This window comes from Salvelinus fontinalis, chromosome 29, assembly GCF_029448725.1.
Source record: "Salvelinus fontinalis isolate EN_2023a chromosome 29, ASM2944872v1, whole genome shotgun sequence".
Classification (NCBI taxonomy): domain Eukaryota; kingdom Metazoa; phylum Chordata; class Actinopteri; order Salmoniformes; family Salmonidae; genus Salvelinus; species Salvelinus fontinalis.
In genome coordinates, this window is record NC_074693.1 from 31,345,062 (window position 1) to 31,359,480 (window position 14,419).

At 45.5% G+C, this 14,419-nt stretch overlaps 1 protein-coding gene across 1 annotated transcript in view; it reads left to right on the forward strand.

The window, feature by feature from the left end:
* LOC129827834 (receptor expression-enhancing protein 2-like) overlaps positions 1 to 13,864 on the forward strand; it is a 36,019-nt gene extending 22,155 nt beyond the window's left edge. The window contains exons 6-8 of the mRNA XM_055889059.1: positions 3,427 to 3,601; positions 6,116 to 6,291; positions 9,755 to 13,864. Of these exons, the coding sequence (XP_055745034.1) occupies positions 3,427 to 3,601; positions 6,116 to 6,291; positions 9,755 to 9,838 (435 nt within the window). The 3' untranslated portion in view covers positions 9,839 to 13,864. The remainder of the gene's footprint in view (positions 1 to 3,426; positions 3,602 to 6,115; positions 6,292 to 9,754) is intronic.
* The last annotated feature ends 555 nt before the right edge of the window (positions 13,865 to 14,419 follow it).

The following is a 14,419-nucleotide window of genomic DNA, read 5'->3' on the forward strand; positions in this document are numbered from 1 at the left end:
GCCTTCTTTGTGTATCTGTTGTTAAGGTATTCTATCATTACCCTTTTCATCTCCTTGGTCTGGGATGGATCCATATCCTTTTCCACCAGAACTTCATGGGTGATGTGGTCCAGGACAGGCTTGATGGCTGACAGTTTCACTCGTGCCTCTGAGGCAGGTGCATGGCACTTGCTGGCACAGTTGCTCCATGACACTTATGTCGGCATCCTTGGGCATCAGATGCCATATTCCTCTTTCTCCAGCCAGGGTCGCACAGACTGGCTGCTGTTGGCTGAGGAAACGCTCAAGCATCTTGTGTGTACAGACGTGGCCAAAAGTTTTGAATGGCACAAATATTAATTTTCACAAAGTCTGCTGCCTCAGTTTGTATGAATGCAATTTGATATACTCCAGAATGTTATGAAGAGTGATCAGATGAATTGCAATTAATTGCATTTAAAAGTCCCTCTTTGCCATGCAAATGAACTGAATCCCCCAAAAACATTTCCACTGAATTTCAGCCCTGCCACAAAAGGACCAACTGACATCATGTCAGTGATTCTCTCGTTAACACAGGTGTGAGTGTTGACGAGGACAAGGCTGGAGATCACTCTGTCATGCTGATTGAGTTCGAATAACAGACTGGAAGCTTCAAAAGGAGGGTGGTGCTTGGAATCATTGTTTTTCCTCTGTCAATCATGGTTACCTGCAAGGAAAAATGTGCCGTCATCATTGCTTTGCACAAAAAGGGCTTCGCAGGCAAGGATATTGCTGCCAGTAAGATTGCACCGAAATCAACCATTTATCGGATCATCAAGAACTTCAAGGAGAGCGGTTCAATTGTTGTGAAGAAGGCTTCAGGGCGCCCAAGAAAGTCCTGCAAGCGCCAGGAGCGTCTCCTAAAGTTGATTCAGCTGTGGGATCGGGGCACCACCAGGGCAGAGCTTGCTCAGGAATGGCAGCAGGCAGGTGTGAGTGCATTTGCACGCACAGTGAGGCGAAGACTTTTGGAGGATGGCCTGGTGTCAAGAAGGGCAGCAAAGAAGCCACTTCTCTCCAGGAAAAACATCAGGGACAGGCTGATATTCTGCAAAAGGTACAGGGATTGGACTGCTGAGGACTGGGCTACCATCAGTCCTGTGTCACGCCAGCAGTAAAGCATCCTGAGACCATTCATGTGTGGGGTTGCTTCTCAGCCAAGGGAGTGGGCTCACTCACACTTTGCCTAAGAACACAGCCATGAATAAAGAATGGTACCAACACATCCTCCGAGAGTAACTTCTCCCAACCGTCCAGGAAGAGTTTGGTGACGAACAATGCCTTTTCCAGCATGATGGAGCACCTTGCCATAAGGCAAAGTGATAACTAAGTGGCTCGGGGAACAAAACATCAATATTTTGGGTCCATGGCCAGGAAACTCCCCAGACCTTAATTCCATTGAGAACTTGTGGTCCATCCTCAAGAGGCGGGTGGACAAACAAAAACCCACAAACTCCAAGCATTGATTATGCAACAATGGACTGCCATCAGTCAGGATGTGGCCCAGAAGTTAATTGACAGCATGCCATGGTGGATTGCAGAGGTCTTGAAAAAGAAGGGTCAACACTGCAAATATTGACTCTGCATCAACTTCATGTAATTGTCAATAAAAGCCTTTGACACTCATGAAATGCTTGTAATTATACTTTAGTATTCCATAGTAACATCTGACAAAAATATCTAAAGACACTGAAGCAGCAAACTTTGGAAATTAATATTTGTGTCATTCTCAAAACATTTGGCCACGACTGTAGATCCACCATCGGGTCACCACATCATGGATCAGAGCCTTCTGTGGTATGTTGAGAGCAGCTTGCTTTTCTCTCAGTTCTCTCCTTCTCTTCCAGCTCCGTGAGAAGCCTTGAACCAGATGACGGCAGGCCTTGACTGCTGTGTCACCTCTCTTAATTATCAGAGCCTTTTGAGATGGCCAGGTTCAAATGATGGCCAAAGCACCCAAGCCACATATCTGGGAACTCTTCAAAAGCCTTGGTCATGTTTGTTGCGTTGTCTACGGTTATGCAGACCAGGTCTTTCTTGTTGACCCCCCCACTCTTCCAGCATATTCTCAAAAAATACTGTTGTGATCTTCTGGGAAGAACTGTGTTTCCACATGATTCCATTTGCCAGTCTGGGATGAGGTAATGGATAGTGAAGCTGATGTAGGGTTGACCACCCCTGCTTTCACTGGTCCAGAGGTCAGTAGTTGCAGCAAACCATGTGCTTTGAGCCAAACTTTTTCCAACATCAGCTTTAACCTGGTTGTACAGGTTTGGGATTTCAGTCTTGGAAAATAATGTTCGTGATGGCACTTTGTAGTGAGGCACGGCAACCTTCATCAGCCTGACAAAGCCAGGCCTCTCAACAACTTGAAATGGCATCATGTCCTTTGCAATGTAATATGAAAGGGCTGCAGTGAGGTTTTGGGTATTTTTTTTGATGTGGGTGCATAAGCAGCCTGTCTATTAAATGCTTGCTGGAGTGTCTGTGTCACAACTGTAGATGATGAGGGACCAGTAGCGTCACTGGGTTTTCCTGCTGCACTCCCACTCTGTACACAAGGGAATAGAAAAGTAGTATTATTCACACACACACACAGTCTATATTCTGTGATGCATTTGAGTATATGCAATGACCCCATGCCCAGTTTACATAAATACAAATGAGTCTTAAGAAGACAGTGATAGTATTTTCAATGAGCAGAACAATTGACATAAATATAGGAGTCTATAGTGTTTCGCCTGTTGGAACACTTTTACAACCAAGTCGATGACTGCCGGATTTTAAATGAACAAAATATGTTGGTTGGCTGACTAAACTACGTAACGTGTTATCGTGTGCAATGGGTGAATAGAGTCTGCAGACACACGATACATACAGCAGCAGAACGTGTAGTGTTTTTACAAGAGTAGGTAACACTGAAAGCTTCAGTTTACATTATTCACAAGCTGATAGCAAGTTATACAGACAAACCATGACATTTTCCCCCATTCCAAAGTCCCCACATCATGCATTGAGCTAAAAGTTAACTTACCTTGCATTCGCTATAAAAGTAGTGGGTGGTGGTCACGAAGATGACTCGATTTGATGTGTTGCCCCCTTTCGCACCAAATTTTTTATTATTCATTTCATTTTTTTGCATGTTCTGCAGACCGGGTGACCGTCTTCGATTAAGTTTCCCCCAGCACTCTTGTAAAAGCCCAATAGTACCACACTTCAGATTTGGTCCTCTTAGAAGGCTGAAAAATCTCCCGAGCGCTGCCACTGCCTTCCACCTTGTTTTCACACAAAACAAAACCCACGTTGCATGCTGCTCCTGCGTTACCAGCTAACGGGAACCCTGTCTGTATATGCGTACATCTACACCCCACAGTGTTTGAGGGGTGTGTGTGTGTGTGTTGTGTGCAGGGCCAGGGTGTGCTGTCAGACAAGCTGCGTAGTTTCAGCATGCAGGACCTGACTCTGATCAACGATGGGGAGGAGATGGGCCTGCACTCCTCTGACCCCCGCATGAGGAGAGATGCCTTGGACGACATGGCTACTGGAGCCAACACGCTGCCCCGCGCCAAGACCACGCGCCAGAGTAGGTACCACACATAGTAGGAAGCACAGGGAAAAAATGGCTGCTGTACAGAACTCATCCAGAGCTATTTTGACTTCTCAAACATAGCAGAAAACCGTTATACGATACCTGATGGCAAACATTTAGTTGTGAATTGCATACAAGTGTAACTTCATCACCTCATGTGCGCCGCACAACAGATTCGCTGATTGATATATAACGCTATGGACTCACCAGCTCCCGCTTTCTGCTGTTGTGCAATTTACAAACATACACATGACCTGCTCAACTGATCTGGGGAACAGTAAGCTTCATAATGTGACCGGTGAAATGAAGAACGCAATCTGCTTTATCTCCTAATGTATTGTACAAGTTGACTGCAGGTATTTACTTAAGTTGCTACAAATATTCAAGAGAACTGCTCTCCCCTGTCAGATCAGTGGTCACAAAGGAAGAAAACAGGAAATTACAGCCATTTTAGTCATAGCATTACAGTATGCTGACTTGTCTGTGTACTATGTGCCCATTGTCTAATAGCTCTTGTTGGTACAGGGTGGGGGGAGGGAGGGGTCATGTGATTTAAAGCACTCCAGGATGCCAGGGAGGAAACGTTCCAGGGGGGGGGGGGGGGTAACATGTGATGTCAGTGGGGAGGAGGAATTGGGTCTTTGTCTGACTAAATAGCCCAGTCTTTCTGTCGGTCTCTGTGAGGTTGGCAGTCTGTGACTACAGGGGGGAAAACTGAGGGAGGAAAGTAGAGAAAGGATGGAGAAAGGGAATACATTGAGTTAAGGGGCACTGTGGGATGAAAGCCAGGAAAGGGGAAAACTGGTGTAGCAGAGAGACAGACTGATAGTCAGTCTGAAAAAGAGACTGAACAGGAAATTAAACAAGGGGAGACAGTTTAAAGAGCAGGCTCCTGTTAGTAGCTGTAGGACTGGTGCCTGTTCCTTCAGTCTTGTTCAACAACCATGGGAGAATCTGTTGCATTTCCTTTATTCCTCACGTCTTCTCTCCTCACCTCCTTCTCAGAACCATTGGATGAGAAGATCAGTTCCCTCCCCTTTGACCTTCTCATCCAATAGGTTCTGAGAAAGAGGGTAAGGAGATGGGATGCGAGGAAGCAATTGAGTTTCTCCCCATGTGTCTGATAGGAGAACCTAGAAACCTGACCCACTAGTGGGAATGTGATTTCACTTATTATGACAGCCCACAATCCCTTTCATTATGACAGCCCACAATCCCTCTCATTATGACAGCCCACAATCCCTCTCCTTATGACAGCCCACAATCCCTCTCCTTATGACAGCCCACAATCCCTCTCCTTATGACAGCCCACAATCCCTCTCCTTATGACAGCCCACAATCCCTCTCATTATGACAGCCCACAATCCCTCTCATTATGACAGCCCACAATCCCTCTCATTATGACAGCCCACAATCCCTCTCATTATGACAGCCCACAATCCCTCTCATTATGACAGCCCACAATCCCTCTCATTATGACAGCCCACAATCCCTCTCATTATGACAGCCCACAATCCCTCTCATTATGACAGCCCACAATCCCTCTCATTATGACAGCCCACAATCCCTCTCATTATGACAGCCCACAATCCCTCTCATTATGACAGCCCACAATCCCTCTCATTATGACAGCCCACAATCCCTCTCATTATGACAGCCCACAATCCCTCTCATTATGACAGCCCACAATCCCTCTCATTATGACAGCCCACAATCCCTCTCATTATGACAGCCCACAATCCCTCTCATTATGACAGCCCACAATCCCTCTCATTATGACAGCCCACAATCCCTCTCATTATGACAGCCCACAATCCCTCTCATTATGACAGCCCACAATCCCTCTCATTATGACAGCCCACAATCCCTCTCATTATGACAGCCCACAATCCCTCTCATTATGACAGCCCACAATCCCTCTCATTATGACAGCCCACAATCCCTCTCATTATGACAGCCCACAATCCCTCTCATTATGACAGCCCACAATCCCTCTCATTATGACAGCCCACAATCCCTCTCATTATGACAGCCCACAATCCCTCTCATTATGACAGCCCACAATCCCTCTCATTATGACAGCCCACAATCCCTCTCATTATGACAGCCCACAATCCCTCTCATTATGACAGCCCACAATCCCTCTCATTATGACAGCCCACAATCCCTCTCATTATGACAGCCCACAATCCCTCTCATTATGACAGCCCACAATCCCTCTCATTATGACAGCCCACAATCCCTCTCATTATGACAGCCCACAATCCCTCTCATTATGACAGCCCACAATCCCTCTCATTATGACAGCCCACAATCCCTCTCATTATGACAGCCCACAATCCCTCTCATTATGACAGCCCACAATCCCTCTCATTATGACAGCCCACAATCCCTCATTATGACAGCCCACAATCCCTCATTATGACAGCCCACAATCCCTCTCATTATGACAGCCCACAATCCCTCTCTTAATGACAGCCCACAATCCCTCTCTGTCCAATCCCACAGCTCGTTCGTCCTCTGCGGCTCCTCATCTCGACGAATCATCGCAGCACAGCTCGGACCAATCAGACACCAGGAGCATCACCACAGAGCATTCTGATGAGGACATCGTGGAGAAGGTCCCTGTGAAACGCACGGCCAGCGTCAAGGCAAACAAGAAACCCTCCACCGCCAAGACAGAGGTACGGGCACACACACAGTCTTGTATAACTAACCTTGTGGGGACACAGGATTTTGAATGGGACTGAATTCTATTTTCCCTAACCCTATGAAAATGGTGCCGACAGAGAGGGCTACCTTGCTTCTAGTCCTAAGGAAACTTTGCAGTATTTTGTTTTTTTAATGTATTTATTACATTGTTAGCCCAGAAAATATTAAGTATTATTACATACAGCCAGGAAAAACTATTGGATATCAGAGCGACATCAACTTACCAGCACTACGACCAGGAATACGACTTTCCCAAAGCGGACCCTTCCTTCACACCCCCTAGGGCATTTGAATTGATCCCAGAGGCCAACCCAAAACAATGCCGCTGGAGGAGAAGGAGTCAGTGGTCTTCTCGTCAGACTTAGGAGGCGCACACAACACCCGCCACTTCCGAGTATATTACTCACTAATATCCAGTCCCTAGATAATAAAGTTGACGAGGTCAGGGCAAGGATTGCTTTTCAGAGAGACGTCAGGGATTGTATCAAACTCTGTTTCACGGAAACTTGGCTCTCTTGGGATATGCTGCTGGAATCGGTACAGCCACCTGGATTCTCAGTGCATTGCGCCCGACAGGAATAAACATCTCTCCGGGAAGGAGAAGGGCGGGGCTGTATGTTTCATGATTAATGACTCATGGTGTAATTGTAAAAACATACAGGAACTCAAGTCCTTTTGTTCACCCGACCTAGAATTCCTCACAATCAAATGCCGACCGTATTATCTCCCAAGAGAATTCTCTTTGGTTTTTGTCTCAGCCATGTATATCCCCCTCAAGCCGATACCACGACTGCCTTCGAGGACTTTATGCAAACTGACACCATATATCCTGAGGCTGCATTTATTGTAAGTGCGGATTTTAACAAAGCACATTTGAGGACAAGCTAAACATATTCTTTGCCCACTTTAAGGATAACACAGTGCCACCAACGCGGCCAGCTACCAAGGACTGTGGGCTCTCCTCTGGCCGACGTAAGACATTTAAACGTGTTAACCCTTGCAGGGCTGCCGGCCCAGATGGCATCTCTAGCCGCGTCCTCAGAGCATGCTCAGACCAGCTGGCTGGAGTGTTTATGGACATATTCAATCGCTCCCTATCCCATTCTGTTGTCCCCACATGCTTCAAGATGTCCACCATTGTTCCTGTACCCAAGAAAGCTATGGTAACTGAATTAAATGACCTTCACCCCGTAGCACTCACTTCCGTCATCATGAAGTGCTTTGAGAGTCAAGAACCATATCACCTCCACCTGTCACCCTAGACCCACTTCAATTTGCTTACCGCCCCAATAGGTCCACAGACGATGCAATCGCCATCACACTGCACACTGCCCTATCCCACCTGGACAAGAGGAATACCTATGTAAGAATGATGTTCATTGACTACAGCTCAGCATTCAACACCATAGTACACTCCAAGCTCATCATCAAGCTTAAGGCCCTGGGTCTCAACCCTGCTCTGTGCAATTGGGTCCTGGACTTCATGACGGGCCGTCCCCAGGTGGTGAAAGTAGGAAACAACATCTCCACTTTGCTGATCCTCAACACTGGGGCCCCACAAGGGTGCGTGCTCAGCCCCCTCCTGTACTCCCTGTTTACCCATGAGTGCGTGGCCATGCACGCCTCCAACTCGATCATCAAGTTTGCAGACGACACAACAGTACTAGGCTTGATTACCAACAATGACAAGACAGCCTACAGGGAAGAGGTGAGGGCTCTAGGGGTGTGGTGTCAGGAAAATAACCTCACTCAACGTCAACAAAACAAAGGAGATGATCGTGGACTTCAGGAAACAGCAGAGGGAGCACCCCCTATCCACATTGATGGGACAGCAGTGGAGAAGGTGGAAAGTTTCTAAGTTCCTCGGTGTACACGTCACGGACAAACTGAGTGCAGAAGGACTGTTTAACATTACATCAGACGGTTAAACAGCCATCACTAGCAGAGGCTGCTGCCTATATACAGAACACTAGTCACTTTAATGCCACTTTAACAATGTTTACATATCTTGCATTACTCATCTCATATGTATATAGTGCATTCTATACTATCAGTTGCATTGTAGCCTATGCCGCTCTGACATTACTCATCCATATATTCATACATTCTTATTCCATTCCTTTACTTAGATGGTCGTATTAGGTATTTGTTGTGGAATTGTTAGTTATTACTTGTTAGATGCACTGTCGGAACTAGAAGCACAAGCATTTTGCTACACTCGAAATAACATCTGCTAACCATGTGTACGTGACCAATAAAATACCTTAACCCCAAAACCTAACCTTAACCCTAAACCCACCCTTAACCTAAACCAAACCAAACCTTACCTTAAATCTAGCTCCTAAACCTAAACCTAAACCTAACCCCAAAACCTAACCTTTAACCAAAACCTAACCCTAGCTCCTAACACTTATTCTAACCTTAACCCTAAACTCCCTAGAAATAGCATTTGACCTTGTGGGGACTTACAAAATATACCCAGTTGGTTACATTTTTGTTTGTTCATTATTCTTGTGGGTACTTTTGGTCCTCACAAGTAATATTTAAACGCACGCACACAATGGAGTTGGACTAGGGCTAATGCATTCTGACAGGAGTGACTGCTTCTTCTACACTAAGGAGGTGAGTCAGAATATATATCATTTTGTGTGCCAGTATTGTGTGAATGTGTATAATATTTACATCAAAAAAGGAGAAGCTCACACACCACTGTAACAACACTAACTCACGGTAAAAGAGGAAGCTAATGCAATCTCATCCCCCTCTAACTACTACTGTGTCTAAATATGCAGGGTGGGTGGGTGCAAGTCAGACACAGCCACAGTTTGACTGTATAATCCTCCTCCAATAGAAATACTCTAATATATTATCCCATATGAATATCCGCTCCTCACTCTCGCCTTCTCCAGCAGCTGTATAGAAGCTGCGCTGTACACCGTTCCAGGATCAGCTTACCCTCCCTCAGTCCTTATCTTATCCATAGAGGGAGATGCTGAACTGACCTTACATCAGTCTGTAAGGGCAACCTCATCTACTCCAGTACAGACATGCCTGTGGTATTTAAAGCAGTCTCCATCAGATGTGCTCCCATGGAAGAGATGCTGTGATAGAATCATGTTGATGTACACATTATGTCTACACAGGGTTATATACAGCTCAATAATATGGGACTGCTGTCTGTAGTATCAGTAATGAGTTATGTACACTGTACCAGAAGATTTGTTTGTGCACGCCATGGACTAATTTGGGAATGCAGTGTGTAGGTTGTGAAACGACTCGTTTGACTGAGAAGTCTACCCACGTAGGACACAATAAGCCCCTGTCTGTTATTTCCTGAACATCTCTCTCTCTCCTTTTTAGATTCTACTTCTCTCATTTCCTCTGGTGTCAACTCACTTTTCCCCATCTCTCTTCCCCCCCTCTTACACCTGTCAGACTACGACTAAGACGGTGAAAAAGACACCAAAGAAGAAGACAACCACCACAGCTACAGCTAGCAACAACGCTGAGTCACCATGATACCTGTATCTACTGACCCCATCTACACCCTACTGCACACCACTACAGCCATCTAACAGGCCCTCTCTGTCTCCAGTCCACACACACACACGGACCTCTGGAGTGTCACCCTCGCCGGTTAAGCACAACTCGCAGGTTTAGTTCTACTGTAAATGGCCAGCAGGTTTAGTTCTACTGTAGATGGTCAGCTTCATGTCAACTCACAGGTTTTGTTCTACTGTAGATGGCCAGCAGGTTTAGTTCTACTGTAGATGACCAGCTTCATGTCAACAACACTTGTTTTATTTAGCCTGCTGCTTACATTCTAGGTTTTATAGTCATTAACCTCAGTGTGTGTGTTTCAGTCATGCCCTGTTATCTGGACTGAAAAAGAGTTGCTTCCTTCCTCCTGTACAGTTCATAGCCCTCTGTGTTGGGGCCCTCCCAGGCCATCCAAGGCCCCACACTAGATTGACTTGACATAATCATCTTGGCCCCCTTGGGAACATAGGGCATCCATCACGGCTCTCCACCTCCCTCACTATGCTAGGGCATCCATCACGGCTCTCCACCTCCCTCACTATGCTAGGGCATCCATCACGGCTCTCCACCTCCCTCACTATGCTAGGGCATCCATCACGGCTCTCCACCTCCCTCACTATGCTAGGGCATCCATCACGGCTCTCCATCTCCCTCACTATGCTAGGGCATCCATCACGGCTCTCCACCTCCCTCACTATGCTAGGGCATCCATCACGGCTCTCCACCTCCCTCACTATGCTAGGGCATCCATCACGGCTCTCCACCTCCCTCACTATGCTAGGGCATCCATCACGGCTCTCCACCTCCCTCACTGCTAGGGCATCCATCACGGCTCTCCACCTCCCTCACTATGCTAGGGCATCCATCACGGCTCTCCACCTCCCTCACTATGCTAGGGCATCCATCTCGGCTCTCCACCTCCCTCACTATGCTAGGGCATCCATCTCGGCTCTCCACCTCCCTCACTATGCTAGGGCATCCATCACGGCTCTCCACCTCCCTCACTATGCTAGGGCATCCATCACGGCTCTCCACCTCCCTCACTATGCTAGGGCATCCATCACGGCTCTCCACCTCCCTCACTATGCTAGGGCATCCATCACGGCTCTCCACCTCCCTCACTATGCTAGGGCATCCATCACGGCTCTCCACCTCCCTCACTATGCTAGGGCTTTGCTGCTTAGCAGGAGATCCTCACTGGTTTATTGGAGATGCATTCTCTATAAACGTACATTCCAGTCAGAGTATGGTAACTCTATTGGAGGGTAGCTGGGGGCCGCCATGAATGGAAAGGTAGACTAGTGGACTAGGCATGTGTGAAGGAGAGATCAGGGAGGGAACAGAGTAGAGAGGGATGGGCGCCAAAGGATCAGTATTGTTGTTCCTGGCCTCTACTCAACATGTCCCAACTACAGAGACTACAGTCTCACCGTTGGTTGTAGCAGTAGTCCACAGAGCAGGTCTCTGTCCTTTTTGGGCAGTCTGTCTGACTACATAGATGGGGTTGTGTGATCTCTGGAAGGCAGAGGACATTCTGGGAGCACTTATCTCTAACAGTGTTAAGCCGATGCCATGGTTACCCATATCATTCACTCTACTGTAATGGAGCAGTAGACTGATGAACACTTGGTCACGCGCCCACAGAGCGATGAAGAGATCTGTTTGTTCTCTCTCTCCTCTCCCTCTGGACAGCTCTACCCTCTCACTCCGTTCAGCTCAGAACGGTCCAGCGGAAAGACACACAGCTTCAGGTATCATTACCTTTTCTGTCTGACTGTGTGTGTGTACGATGTGCATGTGTATATTTTTGGAACATGACCAAGCTTTTGTTTTTCCCCTCTCTGTTGTCCCAACTGCATAGAGACAGAATGACAGAGTTCTCTGACCACTTATAATAAGATAATCATCCACAAGGTCTTAGACTACAGCTCATAGCATAGCTAAACAGTACAGACAACCAACAGTTAATTTCACTTTGTTAGACTTGTGCTTAAGGTTATTTTTGTTTACTCTGAATTGACTGGCTTATAGGATGTAAGAGTGGCTTAGTGGTCACCAAGCTAATGTCAATGCTCTGTTGACACCAGGCTACATTATGAAACACCACTATCGATCCCCGTCTTGTTTCAGTGTGTTTATATTGTGAGAGCTGGCTGTGTCAGGGTGGTGTAGTGCCCTATTAGGAAGACCTTCAGGTGAGCCTGGCTTAGCTAAGTCTGGGTCTTACCTGGGTCAGATCACCCCAGTCTGACTAGGCAAATATCTGAGGGATCTACTACTATTGTATAATATATGACTGTCACACTAGGTATTGTATAATGTACGACTGTCACTTCACAGTATTTTGTCCAGTGTTTTCACTTCTATTCCTGAATGGGTTAGCTATCCATGACTGACCTCTACTTCTGGGACCGTATCCACAAAGCGTCTCGGAGTAGGAGTGCTGATCTGGGATCAGGAACCCACCTTTCCAAATGATCTTATCAATTATGGTCTGAAAGGCCAAACTGATCCGAGATCAGCCCTTTACTGAGACTCTATGTATACAGGCCCAGATCTGTGTTATTCTAGGGTCTGGATCATATCATTGTTTCTCTGAACAATAAGGCGAGCAGCTCTGCTAGCATATCCTCTTAATGTGTCATCTCTGACTGTAGCCTCCTCAAACATGGTGGAAACTGTCTTACCCTGTTAGATAGGATGCTGTGGACAAGTTATTACATCTTAGTTGGATAAGTAATGCTGTCTCCCAATAGGGTATAAAGCTGTTAAAGTGATGTGCTCTGCTAGTGTTTTACTTCAGAAAGACATAGACATTCATCCATAGCATACTGGTTGGGCAGGCAGGATACTTAGACTCTGTCAAGGCACCTTTCCACCATGTGCTTCTCTCAAATCTAGTGTGTGTCTTGGGTTGGAACCTAAGGGGTTGATTGTGGATTGGGTGTGCATTAGGGGTTGTTTTTTGTGGGACATGCCCTTGCTTGGGGAAGGGTTTATTTGGAGTGCTCTGTAATTGAGTGTATGAGACTACTGCATTTCTGTGTTGCCGCTGTCTGAATTGTGACACTGGTTTGAACCAGTAGGGGGAGACATAACCGTTTTCAAACTACTGAAGTGACTGCAGAGGTACTTACAAGTACACACTGTATGTATGTATGTATTACATGTACACACTGTATGTAAATAGTCATTCTCTGACTATGAGTTTGCTTGCCTTATCACTCTGTTCTTGAATACAATGTTTATTTTTTTTGCTTTTTAAAACTATATATATATTTTTATTTCTTTGGAATTTAATCTGAAATCTTATTAGACAAATCATATTGCATTTCCTTAAGAGGAGGCACCTCAGCCCCACTGTAAGGCCTTATGCTGTGAAAAGTGCTACTTGTGTGTTTAATCTCTTCTGAATTTCTCTCTCTCTTCTATCTCAATAAGAGGCATTTTAATTGGTCAGTGATAGCCAAATAACAGTTGATTTCCTTGTCCCAGTACTGTAGGACATTGCTCAGTAGAGAAGTGGAATTCCTCAGCCAGGTATTCTGACAGTGTGTGTTTGGTAACTACCAAACTGAAGTCATGTAGTCCCAACCTGTCTGTTCTTCCCTTACTATCAGGCTGGTTACCTTATCCACGGCAACATAGCAATTCCTTTTTTCTATTCTGTTTTGATTTGCTACAGTTTGCACTGAAGAAAAGATGGCACACACCGTAAACACATTCTTGCTGTCATGGCAACACTACTTGACATTATTTTAACCAGTGTTCATATTATTTTGTAATATTTGTTGATTTATTGTTGTGCGTTTGGTATCAGTGTTATCGTGTACAGGAACTCTCATTGAGAGAGAATATTCTACATTAATATATTTTGTGCCAACTATCAATACTCCACTGTTGTAAAGGACAAGATGTTTCTGTGCTGAGATAATGGTATTTAACATGGACTGAATGACAGTCATATACCAATAACAATGCTACTAATAAAGAATATAAATCTTATCTATTATGTGGCTTCAATTATGTATTACCTTATTGCCAATAACTAGTAATTCAATGAAATTCTATTCTAGGCCCAATGCAGCTGTTTTAATTAATAGATTTTCAAATGATTTCTTGGTAACAATGAAGTACATCCCGAAGTGTAATAGTTTCTTTACAATTGTCAAAAAGAAACAGCTTTTTAGCAGTAAACTAATTCTAGAACTTCCCTTGACAGTTACTGAAGCTTCACTGCTCCTTTCTAGTCGTGGCCAAAAGTTTTGAGAATGACACCAATATTAATTTTCACAGTCTGCTGCCTCAGTTTGTATGATGGCAATTTGCATATACTCCAGAATGTTATGAAGAGTGATCAGATGAATTGCAAAGACCCTCTTTGCCATACAAATGAACTGAATCCCCCCAAAAAACATTTCCACTGCATTTCAGCCCTGCCACAAAAGGACCAGCTGACATGTCAGTGATTCTCTTGTTAACACAGGTGTGGGTGTTGACAAGGCTGGAGATCACTCTGCCATGCTGATTGAGTTCTTTTGAAGCTTTCAGTCTGTTATT